The following is a 16,730-nucleotide window of genomic DNA, read 5'->3' as shown; positions in this document are numbered from 1 at the left end:
AGAATATACAAATCAAGCTTTCTTTGATTAATATCATACCAGCTACATGTAACTCATGCTAAATTAAGACATTCATCAATAGCTGAAATGGCCAAAGGAAAATTTAAAAATCAATGGCCATGAAAAACTAGATCCAATAAACTTTACTCCACTAGAAGTCACATTCCTACAACTAATCACTGTTAAACCACTGCTCAGGGACATGTCCCAGGTCTAGAGGTTCTTGTTGGCAATGAGCAAGACTGAATATATGCTGCATATTTCCAGGAGTTATCAAATAATGAGCATAGAATCATTATTCTTTTTTGTCTTGCAACATGGCATTTGATTTAAACAATTAAATGGCCGATGTGTGAACACAGCCAATGTGTGAACCTACTTTATGGTTAATATATCTACTGGAAACAAATGAACACAGAAGTCCTTCAATCTTCATCTCTCTCTTTTGGTATTTATCACACAGTGTTTTTAAAAATTTTTTTGAGACAGTCTTGCTCTGTCTCCTAGGCTGGAGTGCAGTGGTGCAAACGTGGCTCACTGCAACCTCCGCCTCCCACATTCAAGCGCTTCTCCTGCCTCAGCCTCTCGAGTAGCTGGGATTACAGGCACCCACCACCACACCCAGCTAATTTTTGTAGAGACGGGGATTCGCCATGTTGGTCAGGCTGATCTCAAACTTCTGACTTCAGGTGATCCACCCACACCTCGGCTTCTCAAAGTGCTGGAATTACAGTTGTGGGCCACTGCGCCCAGCCCTATCACACAGTCTTACAATTAACTTTGTATGAGTTTCCTCCCCACTCCCTGAACCTGATTATATCCCTAATGATGCAAAGGGAGCTGATCCACAGTAAATCCCAATTAATGGTTATTAAAACAATGAATTAAGAACATATTCCTGCTCACCTCACATTCTTGTTCTCTGGCTGAACAGGATTCACTGTCTCCTTCGGTGTCCGTCTCAGAGTCGTCTCCCAAGCTAATGACACAAGCATATGGGCAAGGTTCTTGCTGGGGTTCTGAAACATAATCATCGTTTCCAATTTCCAAATTGCTTGAACAGCCTTCAGTACTCAGAGTACTTATAAAAGGACAGTTGACAGAACTTAATGTTGTGAAAGTCCTTTGACCTGGTTCTGGGCTCTCACTAATCCTGATACCTAACCACGGACACTCAGACCGTTTCTGTGAGATCTGTTCTGAGCCATCTTTGGCCACAGCAGGTGATAACTGCATTTGGCAAGGAGTGTCCGTGCTGCAAATGTCACTCCAGAAGCCTTTTGCTAGGTGTTCTGCCACTTCTCGCTCCACACTACTCCTATCACTAGATGCAAGACTACTATCTTCCCTGGTGCCCAAGTCGGATTTCAAAGGTAAATCCTGACTTTCACCAAATGTTTTTTCTTGGACGTCTGTACCTGACAAAGGCTTTTCTGTTAACACTGTTGTGTTTTGCATACCAGCAAAATTCAAGTCACCATATTGGTCATATGTGTGTAAAAGAGACAAAGAATAAAGTCCATGAGGGTCTATGGAAGAATTGTGGGGGAAAGGAGTCACTTCTGATTTTTCAGTTGAGCACTGAGAAGCAGGATCTTTCTTCGTTTCTTCAGGTTCCATTGCTAATTTACTTCCGTCACATTTTAACATCACCTGCAAATCTCTACACTCCGGGACTCCTCCCAGGCATTCATTTTCAGACCTTTCATTTGGCTGAACAGAAGCATGAATGTCTTTGACACTAGATTCCCCAGTACGGACTCTGTCAGTTCCAAATGCTTTTTGGAATTTTCTGTATTTGGGGCATAAAGAAGGCAAGGCCAGAGCAGCATCCTTCTCTAAGCACATGGACTCATATGTCTGACTGGCACTGTCTTGTAGAGGAGGTGAGGCTTTTGCATTTCCTTGATACCTGCGGAGTTTACACTGAGGAGTCTGAACATTTTTATTTTCCAGAAATTCCTCCACTTCATCAGTTTCTAGATCCCTCTGGTCCAAAAGTGAAAGTTTAAGGTCTGTTTTCTGACAGTGTGATGAAAAGCATTTTTTTCTTGGGCATTCTTGCTGGTCTGCAGTGGAGTCCAAAAACTTAAATTTCAGAAACTGAAAGCAGGATTCCTCAATATTGTGTACACTTAAAAACTCCACACATTTGCACACTTCATCCACATTCTCTTTACTTAAAATCAGTTTAGCAGTGTAGGCAAACTGAATTAAAGGTTCAAATCCTTTAACTGTCACCTGTTGATACACAAAATAAAAACAAACACATCATTTGAAAGCTGTCTAGTACACAAAAACAAAATAAGTAGAAGAGGAATAGAGAGATATGTAACTTATTTGTGATAATTATAAAATATGTACTTTAATTTGAAGAAAACATATTCTTCTAAGAAATGTAAAAGAAAAAGATCCTGGAAAAGCGTGTTTTCACAGGGACCACACACTATTTTATAGAGTCCTCTCTTAATTGCACATGAATTATGGTTTACTCACATAAGTTAAAGACGTAAGACATTACCACAATTTTCCCATGATAGTGAAAAAAAAAATCATCTATGAATTAGAGCAGGATGAACACTACCTGCCACACATAGTGAGTCTACTGCTAGCCCAGCTCCACATGGCCACTGTACTCCAAACAACTCCAACTGCTACAAGCTACAAAAGCAGAATTTTAAAGGATATAAAACAGTATCTGTAAAGCAGTTACAAAGTCTTGATCCATGGTAAATGCATACTAACTGGTAACTATTAACTTTACTGTCAAAAATTCCTAACAGTAAAAGTTTTAAAGATTCAGATTTTTAAAAGTGATCTAAGAGAAGTTATAAAAATCATGCCTCGGTACTGTTTCAGCAAAAATTCACGGACTCGAAGTAACAAAACTTTTAAGTAGAAACTTGCACATTTACATTAAACCTGCCTCTTAAAGTGAGAGGCAAATGGAACCAACTCCAGTACACAGAAGGCATCATCCTGGATTAAAAGCACAAAATTAATTTGAAACCACTGAGTTCTTATAAGAGTGGTCAAGATAATATTAATATTTGTGATTCTTTTTTTTCTAAGACAGAGTCTCGCTCTGTCGCCCAGGCTGGAGTGCAGTGGCGCGATCTCGGCTCACTGCAAGCTCCGCCTCTCGGGTTCACGCCATTCTCCTGCCTCAGCCTCCCGAGCAGCTGGGACTACAGGCGCCTGCCACCACGCCCAGCTAATTTTTCTGTATTTTTAGTAGAGACGGGGGTTTCACCATGTTAGCCAGGATGGTCTCTATCTCCTGACCTCGTGATCCACTCGCCTCGGCCTCCCAAAGTGCTGGGATTACAGGCGTGAGCCACCGCGCCCGGCCGTGATCTTCTTAAAAACATAAACATGCTAAACCATGTTTAGGCTTTTTAAAGGCTCCAATAAAAAGCAGTGATACCATCAAATGCTAATGAGAATGCAGATAAACTAAATCACTCACATATTGCTAGCGGGAATGTAAAATGGTACAGACACTTTGAAAAAAACTTTCTTATAAAACTAAACATGCGACTACCATATGACCCAGCAACTGCACTCCTGGTCTTTTATCCCAGAGAAATGCAAACTTATGTTCACACAAAAACCAGTACACACATGTTTACAGCAATTTTATTTGTGATAGCCAAAAACCAGAATTAGCCTGATTTCCTTCAATAGGTAAAAAGCTACACACACACACACACACACACACACACACACACACACACACACAAGGTACATCCATACTACAGAATATTACTCAGCAATAAAAAGGAATAAATTGCTGACACACACAAGCTGGATAATCTCAGCTAAGTCAAACAACATCAATCCTAAGAGGTAATATACTGCATAATTCCATTTATATAACATTTTTAGAATGACGAAACTTTAGAAAAGGAAGAAAGATTAGTGGTTGCCATGGATTAGGCACGGAAGAAGGGGGCAAGGGGATGAGAGCATGGAGTGTAGGCAGGAGATGTCTGTGGTTATAAAAGGACAACACAAGGGATCTTTGTGTGTTGGCAAGTTCAGTATCTTTTCTTTTCTTTTTTTTTTTTTTGAGGCAGAGTCTCTCTCTGTCACCCAGGCTAGAGTGCAGCGGCGTGATCTTGGCTCACTGCAAGTGATTCTCCTGCCTCAGTCTCCCGAGTAGCTGGGATTATAGGTGCCCACCACCACGCGTGGCTAATTTTTGTATTTTTAGTAGAGATGTGGTTTCACCATGTCGGCCAGGCTGGTCTCGAACTCCTGACCTCAGGTGATCTGCCTGCCTCGCCCTCCCAAAGTGCTGGGATTACAGGCGTGAGCCACTGGGCCCAGCTGTTATCTTAACTATGGTGGTGGATACACAAACCTTCGCAGGGGATAAAATTATATAGAACTTAACCCGCACACACACATGCTAGTACAAGCAAAACTGTGGCAATCTGAACGCTATGGGAGATTGTATCAATATCCTGGTTGTAATACTATACTACTATTTTGCAAAATGTTATCAATGGCGGACACTGGACAAAGTGAAAAGGAACTCTGCATTGTTTCTTACATCTGTACATGAAAACATCAGTCTGACAGTTAATATTAAATGTCAACTTGATTGGATTGAAGGCTGTAAAGTCTTGTTTCTGGGTGTGTCAGTGAGGGCGTTGCTAGAGAAGACTAACATTTGAGTCAGTGGACTGGGAGAGGAAGACCCACCCTCAATATGGGTGGGCACCATCCACTCAGCTGCCAGCGAGGCTGGAACAAAACAGGAGGAAAAAGGTGGGATAGGTGACTTGCTGAGTCTTCCAGCTTTCATCTTTCTCCCCTGCTGGATGCCTCCTGCCCTTGACATCAGACGCCAGGTTCTTTGGCCTTTGGACTCTTAGACTTACACCAGCGGTTTGCCGAGGGCTCTTGGGCCTTTGGCCACAGACTGAAGGCTCTACAGTGTTGGCTTCCCTACTTTTGAGGCCTTTGGACTCGGACTGGGCCACTACTAGCTTCCTTCCTCCTCAGCTTGCAGGTGGCCTATAATGGGCCTTCACCTTGTGAACATGTGAGCCAATTCTCCTTAACAAACGCCCCTTCATACATACATATATCCTATTAGTTCTGTCCCTCTGGAGAACCCTAATACACTCGATAAAAATTTCAATTAAAATTTTTAAATACATTAAAATAATCTAAAAAGGTCTTTAGGATAGTGAGTTATAAGGTATTTTGACACTGTCACTATAATGTAACACTTCAAATATTTGAAAACTTATGATTTACACATTAAATTAGAAAGAATGAATGAATGCATACACACATGCATGTATGCACATACCTTTCCTCCTAAATCCATGAATCAAACTTTGCTTTACTTGTAAAGTCTCATTCAATAATTTGAAAATATGAACCATAGTTAATACATCTCCATTATAAAATGTGTTGTTCTTTTTTTAAAACAATGGCTAGTTCATAGGTTGGCCTTTTTTACCATTTTCTTGATATTGCACCATTGACTCTGACCTCTGCTACAAAACTAACAGACAACCTGTTCCCAAAACCGTAGCTGCAGTTTCACAGAAGTAGGCATGGACAGCAACAAGCTAAACTGTAGACTTAGTTTACAGTTTATCCAACCGTATCCAACTGGGAATATCCCACATAGACCTGTCATACTCAAAGGATTTCTACGTTCTTTCTCCATATTCCTCCTAACTTCTATTTGTGTCCCAATGCCACAGCCTTGATACTCTGCTAGTAGCAGTTACTAACTAACTAAAGCAAGGGATGCTGCTAAGAGTCAGCAGAGCCAGCACATCCCCACCCAAAAGAGAGTTCCTCTGAAAGGCAGGACATTAACAAGGACCCAAATATTTGTTAGCCTGAACTCCACAACAGACCAGAGAAAAAGATGTATGTAAAAATAAGGCTATATAAAAATGACGCAACACTGTTTATTTTTTCTAATCAATACATAAAGACAAAGTAAAGAAAGAAGGGGAGACAGAACACTCATGGAGTGCCTCCTTTTCATAGGAGATGTCTTGGGAAAATGGACGTTTTATAGAACCCTAAACCTAGTGATATGGTTTGGCTGTGTCCCCACCCAAATCTTATCTTGAATTGTAGCTCCCACAATTGCCACGTCATGGGAGGGACCCAATGGGAGGTCACTGAATCACAGGGGCGGGTCTTTCCAGTGCTATTCTGGTGATAGTGAATAAGTCTCACGAGATGTGATGGTTTTATAAGGGGGAGCTTCACTGCACAAGTTCTCTCTTGCCCACCACCATGTAAGTCCCTTTGCTTTTCCTTCGTCTTCCACCATGATTGTGAGGTCTCCCCAGCCATGTGCAACTGTGAGCCAATTAAACTTCTTTCCTTTAAAAATTACCCAGTTTCAGGTATGTCTTTATTAGCGCCACGAGAACAGACTAACATACATAGCTACAATTGCTGATCACTGGAAAGGGCCCCTAGAAGAGAATGTCACACAGCACAGACTCTCAAAACCATGACTTTTCCAATTGCCTACAATCCACTGGGCGTGTCCTGATTTGGTCATTTCATCAAAAATAACATAACAGTGGGTGTTATGTTATATCCAACTGCTCAGTAATGTTAACCAACATTCAAAATTAATGATTTTACATTAAAAAAACTAAAAAAAAAAAAAAAGGGTTGCGCAGAACCTGGGAAATGCTCCACAGCCACCTGACAAGGAGACTGTGCTTTATTTTCAACATTATGAACCATAAAAAACTTAAGTAAAAGTAGATTAAAATTGCCAAAAACATGGATCTCTCACCTCTTCTGGAAGAGTAATGTTCAGCTCTCCATCAGCCTGGCCTACGATTCTTGAGTGGAAGTAACTGCTGCATGCCGCCAGCACGGACCGGTGAGCGCGGAACCGCTGTCCCTCCACAAAGATGGTGACATCGCACAGCACATCTTTCTTCCGCTGGTCATTAAGGCTGAGTAAAACATTGGTGCTATGCACAGAAGATTCATAGGCAAAAACCGAGTTCTCACTCAGAGACATTCTGCATAACAAATGTTGTCGGGAAGTTCAGTGGAAAGCATGCTTCTAATTATCATCAACCTGCAAACACACATGCAAGATTTCACTTAAATAACATCTTGTTAAAAAATGACAGTGTCAAATACAGGCTAAGATACATACTCATTAAAACAAAAATGAAAATAAAAAACCTCCAGAGGAACAACCTAGAGGCATTTATTCAATATACTTCATTTAAAATAGGTTCTTGATAGCAGTTTTTCTAACTAATTTTACGGAAAAGATTCTTGGTGTGAGGGAACTTTTTGAACCAAGGATTTCATGGCTCTCTGAAAGTGAGACATTACACACTGAGTAACCACCTACTCTGAGCAAACAGATGGGAGCAGGGAATTTCTGGTGGCATCCCAATCCTATTGTTTTGAGACAGCTGAGAGAGAGAGAAGGCAGGAGAGACAGCCAGAGAGGTAAGAAGGAAGGTCCCCAGAGGTCACACCTTCGGATGAGACTGATAGTAAAACAGGCATGTGCTGTTCCACATTCTCCACACCCCATTCCTCAACATCTGATAGATGGCAAGTGAATTTAGTGTTTTATAACAAGGGACACTGTTCTACAAAAGGTAAAGTTCCTCCAACACAAAGAAGAAAATGACTGAAATGTGTCAAGCCAGATCTTGGTAGTAAGTCTTTTTATACAGTAAGATTTACTTCACACTACAAATACAGGCAAGTAAAACTACCTCATTAATTACATGCAGAAACTAGGTTTTCTCAAAATGCTAAGAAAAAGTTATAATTTTATATTTTTTAAAATACATACTAACATATAATAGCCTCCAAATATTTTTTGATCACATACACACTACTGCCAAAAACAAGAATACCCCCAATACGTGTATGCTTATCTATATTTTTCAGACATGTGCTACTATTCTGATATATATGTTCTGAGAAACACAGAAGTTCAAAGTAACAGGTTAAAAGAGAAGTTCTAATATTGTCTTCCAGCACCCTATGGCCGGAAAGGATGATACTGTGAGGAGCTTATTGGCCTTTATCCGTGTGATGCCTCACGGTTATCATCCCTGCGTCATTCACTTCTGTTCTCCTGACACATGGGAAGCCTTCAAATGGTCAGTGAATGAGTAAATGGTACTGCTTTCAGATTTGCTACACACTCCAAACAAAAATGAAAGGACAAATAAGGACTACTGAAGTTCAGTCCCAAGGTTAAGGATCACAACTTATTTACTGATTCAGCATACCACACGAAATCACTGGTAACTTCAAAATTAAACACTAGAACTAACTCCAGTTTTGGCCCATACAAGAATATAAATTTATTTTTAGCAATTAGTCTTAATACTTCAGTTATCAACACAAGAAATTAGTGTTAAGAATAATAGGGAAAACCATCAATCAAAGAAGTTATATATCTTTTGTGGGTGGCACCACACACAGACCACTGCCCTCTTCTTTCTTCAAGACTATACCCTGCCCAGAGCACACTGCCCTCCCAACCAAGCCGGACTCCATGGCTGACCACCTGCCCTACTATGTCCCTGTACCCACACTCCCAGCCTCCTTATTCTTTCCTGGTATCTACGATGCACACCCTTCAAAACTATACTAATCTTACTTTTATAGCTCATCATTCTTTTGAACACAGCACTGCCAGAAAACACTGTAGAAATATGCAGACTGGTGTCATTATAAATTTACAATGTGCAGTCGCAGGCTCTTGGTACTGTTCACCAGTTTTCTGGTATGTCCCTGTCTCCTGTTCTCTATAATAGCTTTCTACCTTGCCACTTTTCGCCTCCTGATATCAGCATCTCTCCTAGCAAATCACCATGACTGGGACCCAACCTCAGAAAAAACAGTCCTCCTACCACCTCCATCAGGTTCCCTCTTCTGTTGAAAACAATCTGTAATGTATTCTCTTAATCCCGTGCCATGCCTGCTTCTCTAGGATCCAATACCTTCTCTTAAGACCCTGTCTCATATATATCCAACCTCTCCCTCTATGCTGGCTCCTTCCCATAATGTTTGTTAATGAACACGTTTAAGTCTCTCCAGAGACTATCCTAAAGATGTTAACTATCAATGGCAAGATTATTAAGCTGTAATTCTTCACCAGGCACTGAGCTAAGTGCTAGATAGAGTTTCTCTCATTTATGCCTCAAAACAGCCCTGTGATGCTCCTCTATCATCCCAATTTTACAGATGTGGAAACCAAGGCTCAGTAAGAAGTATCCTGGCCAACATCAAAAGACCAATAAGACAAAGATGGGGAATTGCCACCAGACATTTTTTTTAACTACTCCATCATTCTGTCTCCAGTTAGTACTAGCTGAACGCACAGTATGGAGATTCACTGCAACAATGTGGGGAGCTGGATATTACTAAAAGGTTATGCTTGAGAATACAGATATGGACCGCAGAGAGAGCAAGAAAAAAAAAATTGGACCTGAGCTTCAGAAAGAGAATGACTCTGGGCCTTAGAAACTGAAATCTAAAGGTTCTTTGGATCTCAAGGTGACTCCACACAAATAATTCCTACACCTTCACCCTAGAGCTGCTAGTAGTCAACTACATACATCTGTGGCCCACCGCTTCTCATCCTGCCACCAGCTGGCTGACTACTCACCTCAAATTCCAGAGAATTAATTATTGGCTCAACATCTGTTTAGGCAGTTTTCAGTAACACATCATCTCATGGGTTGAGAGCTAGCTTACAGATTTGCTGCCCCTGGGCGAGATGCCAACCCCAAGTCCTGTCAGCTGCAGCTGAGAGAAACTAGAAATTCAGGTAGTAAAACAGCCATCCAGGAGGACCCCTCTAAGAAGGATCAGTCTCCCTTCAAGTGGATTGAGCACAGCATGCACCATGACTGATGCTGTTCATACAAGAAATCTGGGACTCACTCCTCATTCCTTCCTCAGCTGGGCACCTCTATCCAATCTCTTACTGAGTCCTGCTGCCTCTGCCTCTTAACACTGGGGTCCACCTCTCTCCATCGGCATCAGCACAACTCTAATCCAAGCCATCATCAGCTCCTGCCTGGAAAAATGCTGTTTAACCTTCTATAACAGCTCACAAGCTCACAAATGTACAAGTTTACTTACATAAAATAAAGTTTCACATATCAATATTTATGCTTATTACACGCAAGTAGTCTGATACTTTCTACTCCATTCAATTTTTTTTTAAATCCCAGTTGCGATCCACTCAATTTCAAGACCCACATAGGCCCATCACCTACGCAATGAAAAATACAGGCCCAGTGGCAAACACCACAGGATTTAGAGTCTCAGAATTTACAATCTTACACTGTCTGGGTTCAAATCCCAGCTCTGCCACTACTAGCTATATGACCCTGGCCAAGTTGCTTAACCTCACTGTCTCGGTTCCCTCATCTATAAAGTAGAGAAAACACCACCTCGCTGAGATGTTCTGAAGTTTATATGAGATGATGTGGGAAAAGGGTTCACAGCACAGTGCTTGGTCTACAGCAACAAATAATATTAGCTGTTATTAGTGGTGATAATATTAACAAAAGCCTTATACCCCTAAAGCCCCTCTTGACCCCCTCCAATGTATTCTCTTCATAACAAAAACCCTACGTCATCTTCCAAATAAATGGCATATGATCACTTCAAAATCCTTAACACGTCCTCAAGTCCTATGTAGTTGGGTTTTCCATCCATTAATCCAGACTTATCTCAAGCCATTGCCCCCCTCTCTTGCTATTCTCTAGCCTCACTGTCTCTTCCTTCCTGCTCCACAGGCCCCAAGCTCCTACTGATTTCAGGGCCTCCACATACACTGTGGCCACTATCTGGACTTCTACTCTTCAGCCAGCTAATGCCTCACCTTTTAGTTCTCTGTTTAAATGTCACAACTTTGTCTGATTTGTTCCCTGCCATAACCCAAGCATACCTGTTGGACCTGGTCCAACACAGGTACATGCTGCTGAATGAGTAATTTCTTATTTTTAATACAGAAACAAAACAGAGATCATCTAGATCAGCAGTCTCCAACTTTTTGGCACCAGGGATGGGTTTCATGGAAGACAAATTTTCCCCACATGGGCGAGTGCAATGGTTTTAGGATGAAACTGTTTCAGACCATCAGGCATTAGAGTCTCATAAGGACTGTGCAACCTATATCCCTCGCATGCACAGTTTACCATAGGGTTCACACTCCTATGAGAATCTAATGCTACTGCTGATCTGACAGGAGGTGGAGCTCAAGCAGTAATGCTCACTGGACAGCCACTCACCTCCTGCTGTGCAACCCGGAGGTTGGGGACCCCAATCTAGATCTTCTTCCAAACACAGCCCAGTCACCTATTCCAACATATGTGGAACAATGCCACTGAGCCAAGCATTCAGAGAAAATTTCTTGGGCAGCTTTTCCAGAGACTTGAGGGACAAAAAAGAGGCCAGCTCATCCCTCTGGAAGTCAAAGACATACCTGCAACAACAGGCCAAAAAAGAGCAAGGATTGGCAACTATAAACATGGCCAATACATATGACCTACAGTAATGAAAACACCTTGCCCTTTGCTTTCATTAGCATGAGGCACTACAGAAGTGTTCTGAAAATCATTTCTCCTAATCCTGGAAACCATCTAAGTGGTCAGCAATCCATTTTTACCCAATAACTATGTAACAACTACATCAGACAAGAACGGCACCTTCATGTCCTCTCTAACATCCATCATGCACCTTCTAACATTTCTCAAACCTAAAAACACTCCACCCTCCCAGAATCTAAAATTCTATTAACTTAATACTAAATTTGGACTCCTGTGTTACGCCTGCATTTTTCTATATTCTTAGAAATAATACTATTGTTATCATTCAAAATAAAAGTTTGCTGACCTTAGGAAATTGCCAATTCATTCACTAGTGCTGATAAAGGATGAATAAGCATTTTAAAGCTTCCTACACCTCAATTTGGAAATAACTTCTGCTCTCTGCTGAATGCACATAATTTAAGTTTTGATATAGTTACTACTTGACATTTTTGCTTTCAAAATCATACAGAAAACAAGATGCTGTGGCTTTATCACATTACATAAAGATAATTTATTTAAAGGAAAAAAAACTTTTAAAAACCTAAGGTGAACATGTGATCATGGAACCAGGTCTACAATATTTCATCTAACAGAAAGTCAGAAGATAACTTTGTATAAAGTTCCATGTGTGAAAAAGAGCTAGAATTTTATCTACCTCAAGTCTCAATAGATTATGTTGTGTTTTAATTCTCAATGTAGAAGGGTACAATAAATAACACTTCAAATTTTTTTTAAAAAAAGGCTACCATACATTTTTTATCTTCATTGAAAAATGACAAATGTTCTTCCTACAAGTGTTAGCTGTGCCACATGATGCACTAAGTGCCAAGAAAACACAAATAAAAGACTGTCCCTTCAAGAACATAACCTAGATATGTTCAAAATGAGAATGATGCCTCAAGTAAAAAAGATAATAATGATCATTATAATCAATTTACACAGGAATGTGGACATCTGGAAAGGTATTTATTTGAAGTAAGTCTTCAAACAAAAACTACTTTCCTGGTCAATTTTCATTTAACCATAATATTCAATTAATGAGAACAATTATTTCACAAGTAGTTCTGTTAGTCAAGGGTGTGTGTGTGTGTGATTGGCCACAAGTAGTGGCCAGTGGACATCAGGAACGGTGCATATGGGCAAGTGCCAGACTTTTTATAAAAGCAGTGCCCTGATCTGCAGCCCAGTCCATTCCTCAAAACCTGCCTTCTCGCATTTCTAGTGGCTATTTGGAATTTCCACCTTTGCCTCCTCACTGTTTCTGCCTAACATCACCTTCATCAACCTGTCAATTACTTTCACCTCACTCAATTTCAGGGCAGGGTATTCAATGGCTCAGAAGACAGGGAAATTCCTCTACTATGACATCTTTCTGAGCTCCCTAAGCTAAGAAAGCTAACCTCCCTAAGCCCAAGCTTCAAACTCCCCTAAGCCAGTCAGTTCCTGTTACAATACACCTAAGATACCCAAAGTTTGACTGTTCTTCTGAAATTAGGTGAACCTTACATTCAATTTTTCAAGTGGATGGCAAAGATCCAACAGTATCCTGTGTCTACACCCTTAACTCTCCTTTAAGGGCCTTTATTTTAAAAATGATTTTAAATTTAAGGTGGAGATTCCCATAAGAAAAATTCTAAAGACATGGCTTTTCATCATTCTGTAATTCTGAAAAAAACTTAACATCAGAAAGTCTGTGGAAACTTAATTCAGGACAGTAATTTAAGACAACATTCTTCCCAAGGTCCTAAGACCCGACTCACCTGCCAGGAGAGCCTGGAAGAGTAACTCCATGACCAAGCTGTTATTTTCTTTAACCGTTTACAGGCTTAAATATCATAACTGTTTAAACATCTGTATTTGATAGTCACATTTTCTAAAGTTATTTCTCTCAGCCTTAAGAAAATCCTTAAGTATTATTGGATAAGGTACACTGACAAATATATTTTGAAAAGGCTGAATGAAAATGGGAAACAAAAAAAAAGTTTGAACTAAGGTAAGTAGCAGAGGAGCTTACAGCAACACCAAAAATGATGACATTGTTAGAGGAGTAAATAACCTGGTAATTTACATTAGAACTGTTATATAACTAAACATGCCACCGCTTTTTTAAAAATGGGGTGGGAGGGAATCACTACAATTTTTGCAGCTCATGATTATTACAACATCATGTGAGGTCCCATACAGGCAAGATTTTTCATTTACTTTTCCTAACATTAAAAACTATATAGTTAAGTCATGGACCTTTTGTTATAGTTGCTGGGTCTAAATCCATATTCGAAATTATGAAACTAAAGTTAAGCTTAGAGGAGAAGAGTGTGAACTGTTAGAGAAGTTTGATAAAGTTATAGACTCCTCAAAGGTCAAAAATAAATGGTGTTTTACTTCCCAAATGATCAAAACCAACTTTGATAATTCCAGGTCATAAGCTTAGAAGAGCTTGGAAGCAAATACTGGAACAAAGATGAGAAGGAACACAGGAAATCCAAGCTCCAGAACCAAAACAAGACTAACAGATTCCACTGTTATACCTTCTTACTACAAAGAGTTTAAGAAACAATGAAGTCTTTTATTTGCTTAACATATTTGGCTGCTACTTGATTCTGAATAGGATTGTTATCTGCTATGAAAATGTGAACTAGTAACTAGAATTGGTCCACATCAATAAAGCTTTTTTACTGAATACATATTTTCTGTCATGCCTTTGTCAGTCACTATTTGTTAAGCAACTTTGAGGTATGATTTATATAGAATAAACCATATCTATTTAAAGCATACAATACAATGACCTTTAACAACTGTATATGTGCATAAAACCACCACCACCCCCCCCAACCAAGACAAAATTTCCATCAGTCCTCAAAATTTCACACGCCCCTTCCTCCAAGGGCATTGACATGTACCCTTCCCTGTGCCTGATTCCAGGTAACCAATAATTTGCTTTATGTCACTATGGATTAACGTGCATTTTCTTTTTATACAAATAGAATCACATATTATGTACTCTTACTTCAGGTTTCTTTCACTTAATGTTTCTGAGGTTCATTCATGTTGTTGCATACATCAGATGTTCCTTTGTATTACAAAATAACACTCCATTACACGGATATGCCACAATTTGTTTATCCATTTGACTCTGATGGACTACTATAATAAAGATGTACCCTTGCATTGTTCTCAATTTGGGATTATTGTAATAAAGCTTTGATGAACATTTGCATGGACATATATTTCGTGTATCACTTTTCTTGGGTAAACACCTAGGAGTAGAAGAGCTGAGTCATATTATAGGCACATGCCTAACTTTTTAGAAATTACTGAATAGTTTTCCAAAGTGACTGTATCATTTTATCTTGCTACCAGCAGTGTATGACAATTCCAATGTATGGCAATTAATTAGAATGCTCTACGTAAGACGTGTCCATCCCTTTGAATGTGAGGACTGTTTTGTTTCATCTGTGGTGGCAGATAGCATGAAAATCATGCATGGACCTTTTTTTTTTCCTAGCTTGTCAGCTATCGTTAGTGTTAGTGTACTTTATTTGTGGCCCAAGACAATTCTTCCAGTGCAGCCCAAGGAAGCCAAAAGGTTGGACAGCCATGCTCTACATTCTCATTAACCCTTGGTACTGTCATCTTTTTAATCCTGCCTATCCTGATATGTATGGTGGTATCTCACTGTGGTTTTACTTTGCATTTCTTGATAAGTAATGGATGTTGAGCCTCCTTACATGTGCTTATTAGCCATTTGTATACCTTCTTTTGTGAAATGTCTAATTCTTCTGGGCTTTTTAATTCTTATTAAATTCTACTGTAAGAGCTAGTTGAATTCTGATTAGGAATACAATGAAAATATAGATTTGGGGAGAACCAACATCTAAAAAACTGAGTCCTCCAGTATATGAATATGGCATCTCTCTTCATTTACTTAGGCATTCTTTATCTCAGCATTATTATGATCTTTTTAGTAGAGGGCTTGTGAAGCTTTTGCTATATTCCTCAGCATTTAATGTTTATAGTTACTGCATACAGAGTTGGTTTTTTTAAACTTCATTTTCTCTTTTGTTTTGTTTTGTTGCTAGTGTGTAAAAACAAAATTATCGTTTTAAATATCAACCGTGAATTCTGCAACCTTAATTTGCTTACTAGTTCGGATAGCTGCTTTGTGGATTCCATAGGTTTTTTATGCACACAATCATGTCATCTGCAAACAGAGACAATTTTACTTCTTTCCCATCTTTATGCTTATTTCTTTTTCTTCCCTTATTGCAAATGACCGAATAGTGAGAGTGGTGACAGTGGGTATCCTCATCTCATTCCCATATAAGGAAAGTGTTAAGTATTTCGCCACTAAATATGTTAACTGTAGATTTTCTAAGATGAGCAACTAATGGGCAGAGAGGCGGGTGCAATTGTTACTATCCCAGTTAAGGCTCCCACAAGAAAGAGGGGAGGGGAAAAAAGCAAAGAATGAAAATTCCCCCAACACGTAAAATTTCCCAACTCAGCCTCCTCCACAGTTTGTCTACACCACTTTCTAAATACTTACACCTCAGATACCCCTAAAATCCCACAATCAGGGGCTGAAGATGAGGACAGAGTTGTTATCAGGGAGCACAAGTAAGGACATAAAGACTTCTCCAGAAACTGCCAAACAGCAGCTAGCGCTGCTCTAGGGATACCTATGGGTGGACAGCACAAAAGATTAATAGCACTTTATAACTTGAGGACTCCACTGTCAGTTAAGCATGTCACTTTACATCTCTGTGACTTTTTTCAACTTTTAGAATAGACAAATAATGAGAGACTTAATTATAACTATAGCATAGAATGTAAATATTATTAACCTTGACAAAATAAAGCAGGCTGGGAGACAGAATCAGGAAGAATGGGAATGGTACTTCCATACAACTTACAATGTGCAGAGTCAAAAGGCACTGCCTCAGATTAATGAGACAAGAAAAAGAAATAGAAAAAAAATGTTTAGAGCTGGAGTTGCAGAGGTGATCAACAGTAGAAGTGGAATAATAAGATTACAAATACATGTGGGGGGATAGTAGAGTAAACGAAATCATCATCCACAGTAATACCAAGTCAACAGATACTATCTTAGGTTGATAAATAAACTGAGGTGTA

General features: G+C 39.7%; 1 protein-coding gene across 13 annotated transcripts in view; it reads right to left on the bottom strand.

Moving 5' to 3' along the window:
• Positions 1-16,730, bottom strand: part of BACH1 (BTB domain and CNC homolog 1) — a 283,858-nt gene that overhangs the window by 149,357 nt on the left and 117,771 nt on the right. For all 13 annotated transcript variants that reach the window (XR_008674794.2, XR_008674793.2, XR_010132396.1 and 10 more), the window contains 2 exons: positions 6,797-7,090; positions 907-2,241 (listed from right to left, as the gene is read on the bottom strand). Coding sequence is in view for 9 of the 13 variants with exons in the window: in XM_055373874.2 (XP_055229849.1) it covers positions 907-2,241; positions 6,797-7,030 (1,569 nt within the window). In the remaining 4 variants the exon portion in view is untranslated. The remainder of the gene's footprint in view (positions 1-906; positions 2,242-6,796; positions 7,091-16,730) is intronic.

Source organism: Gorilla gorilla, chromosome 22 (genome assembly GCF_029281585.2).
Source record: "Gorilla gorilla gorilla isolate KB3781 chromosome 22, NHGRI_mGorGor1-v2.1_pri, whole genome shotgun sequence".
Classification (NCBI taxonomy): domain Eukaryota; kingdom Metazoa; phylum Chordata; class Mammalia; order Primates; family Hominidae; genus Gorilla; species Gorilla gorilla.
The sequence above is the reverse complement of the archived record's forward strand: the minus strand, read 5'-3'. Positions and strand labels throughout refer to the sequence as shown.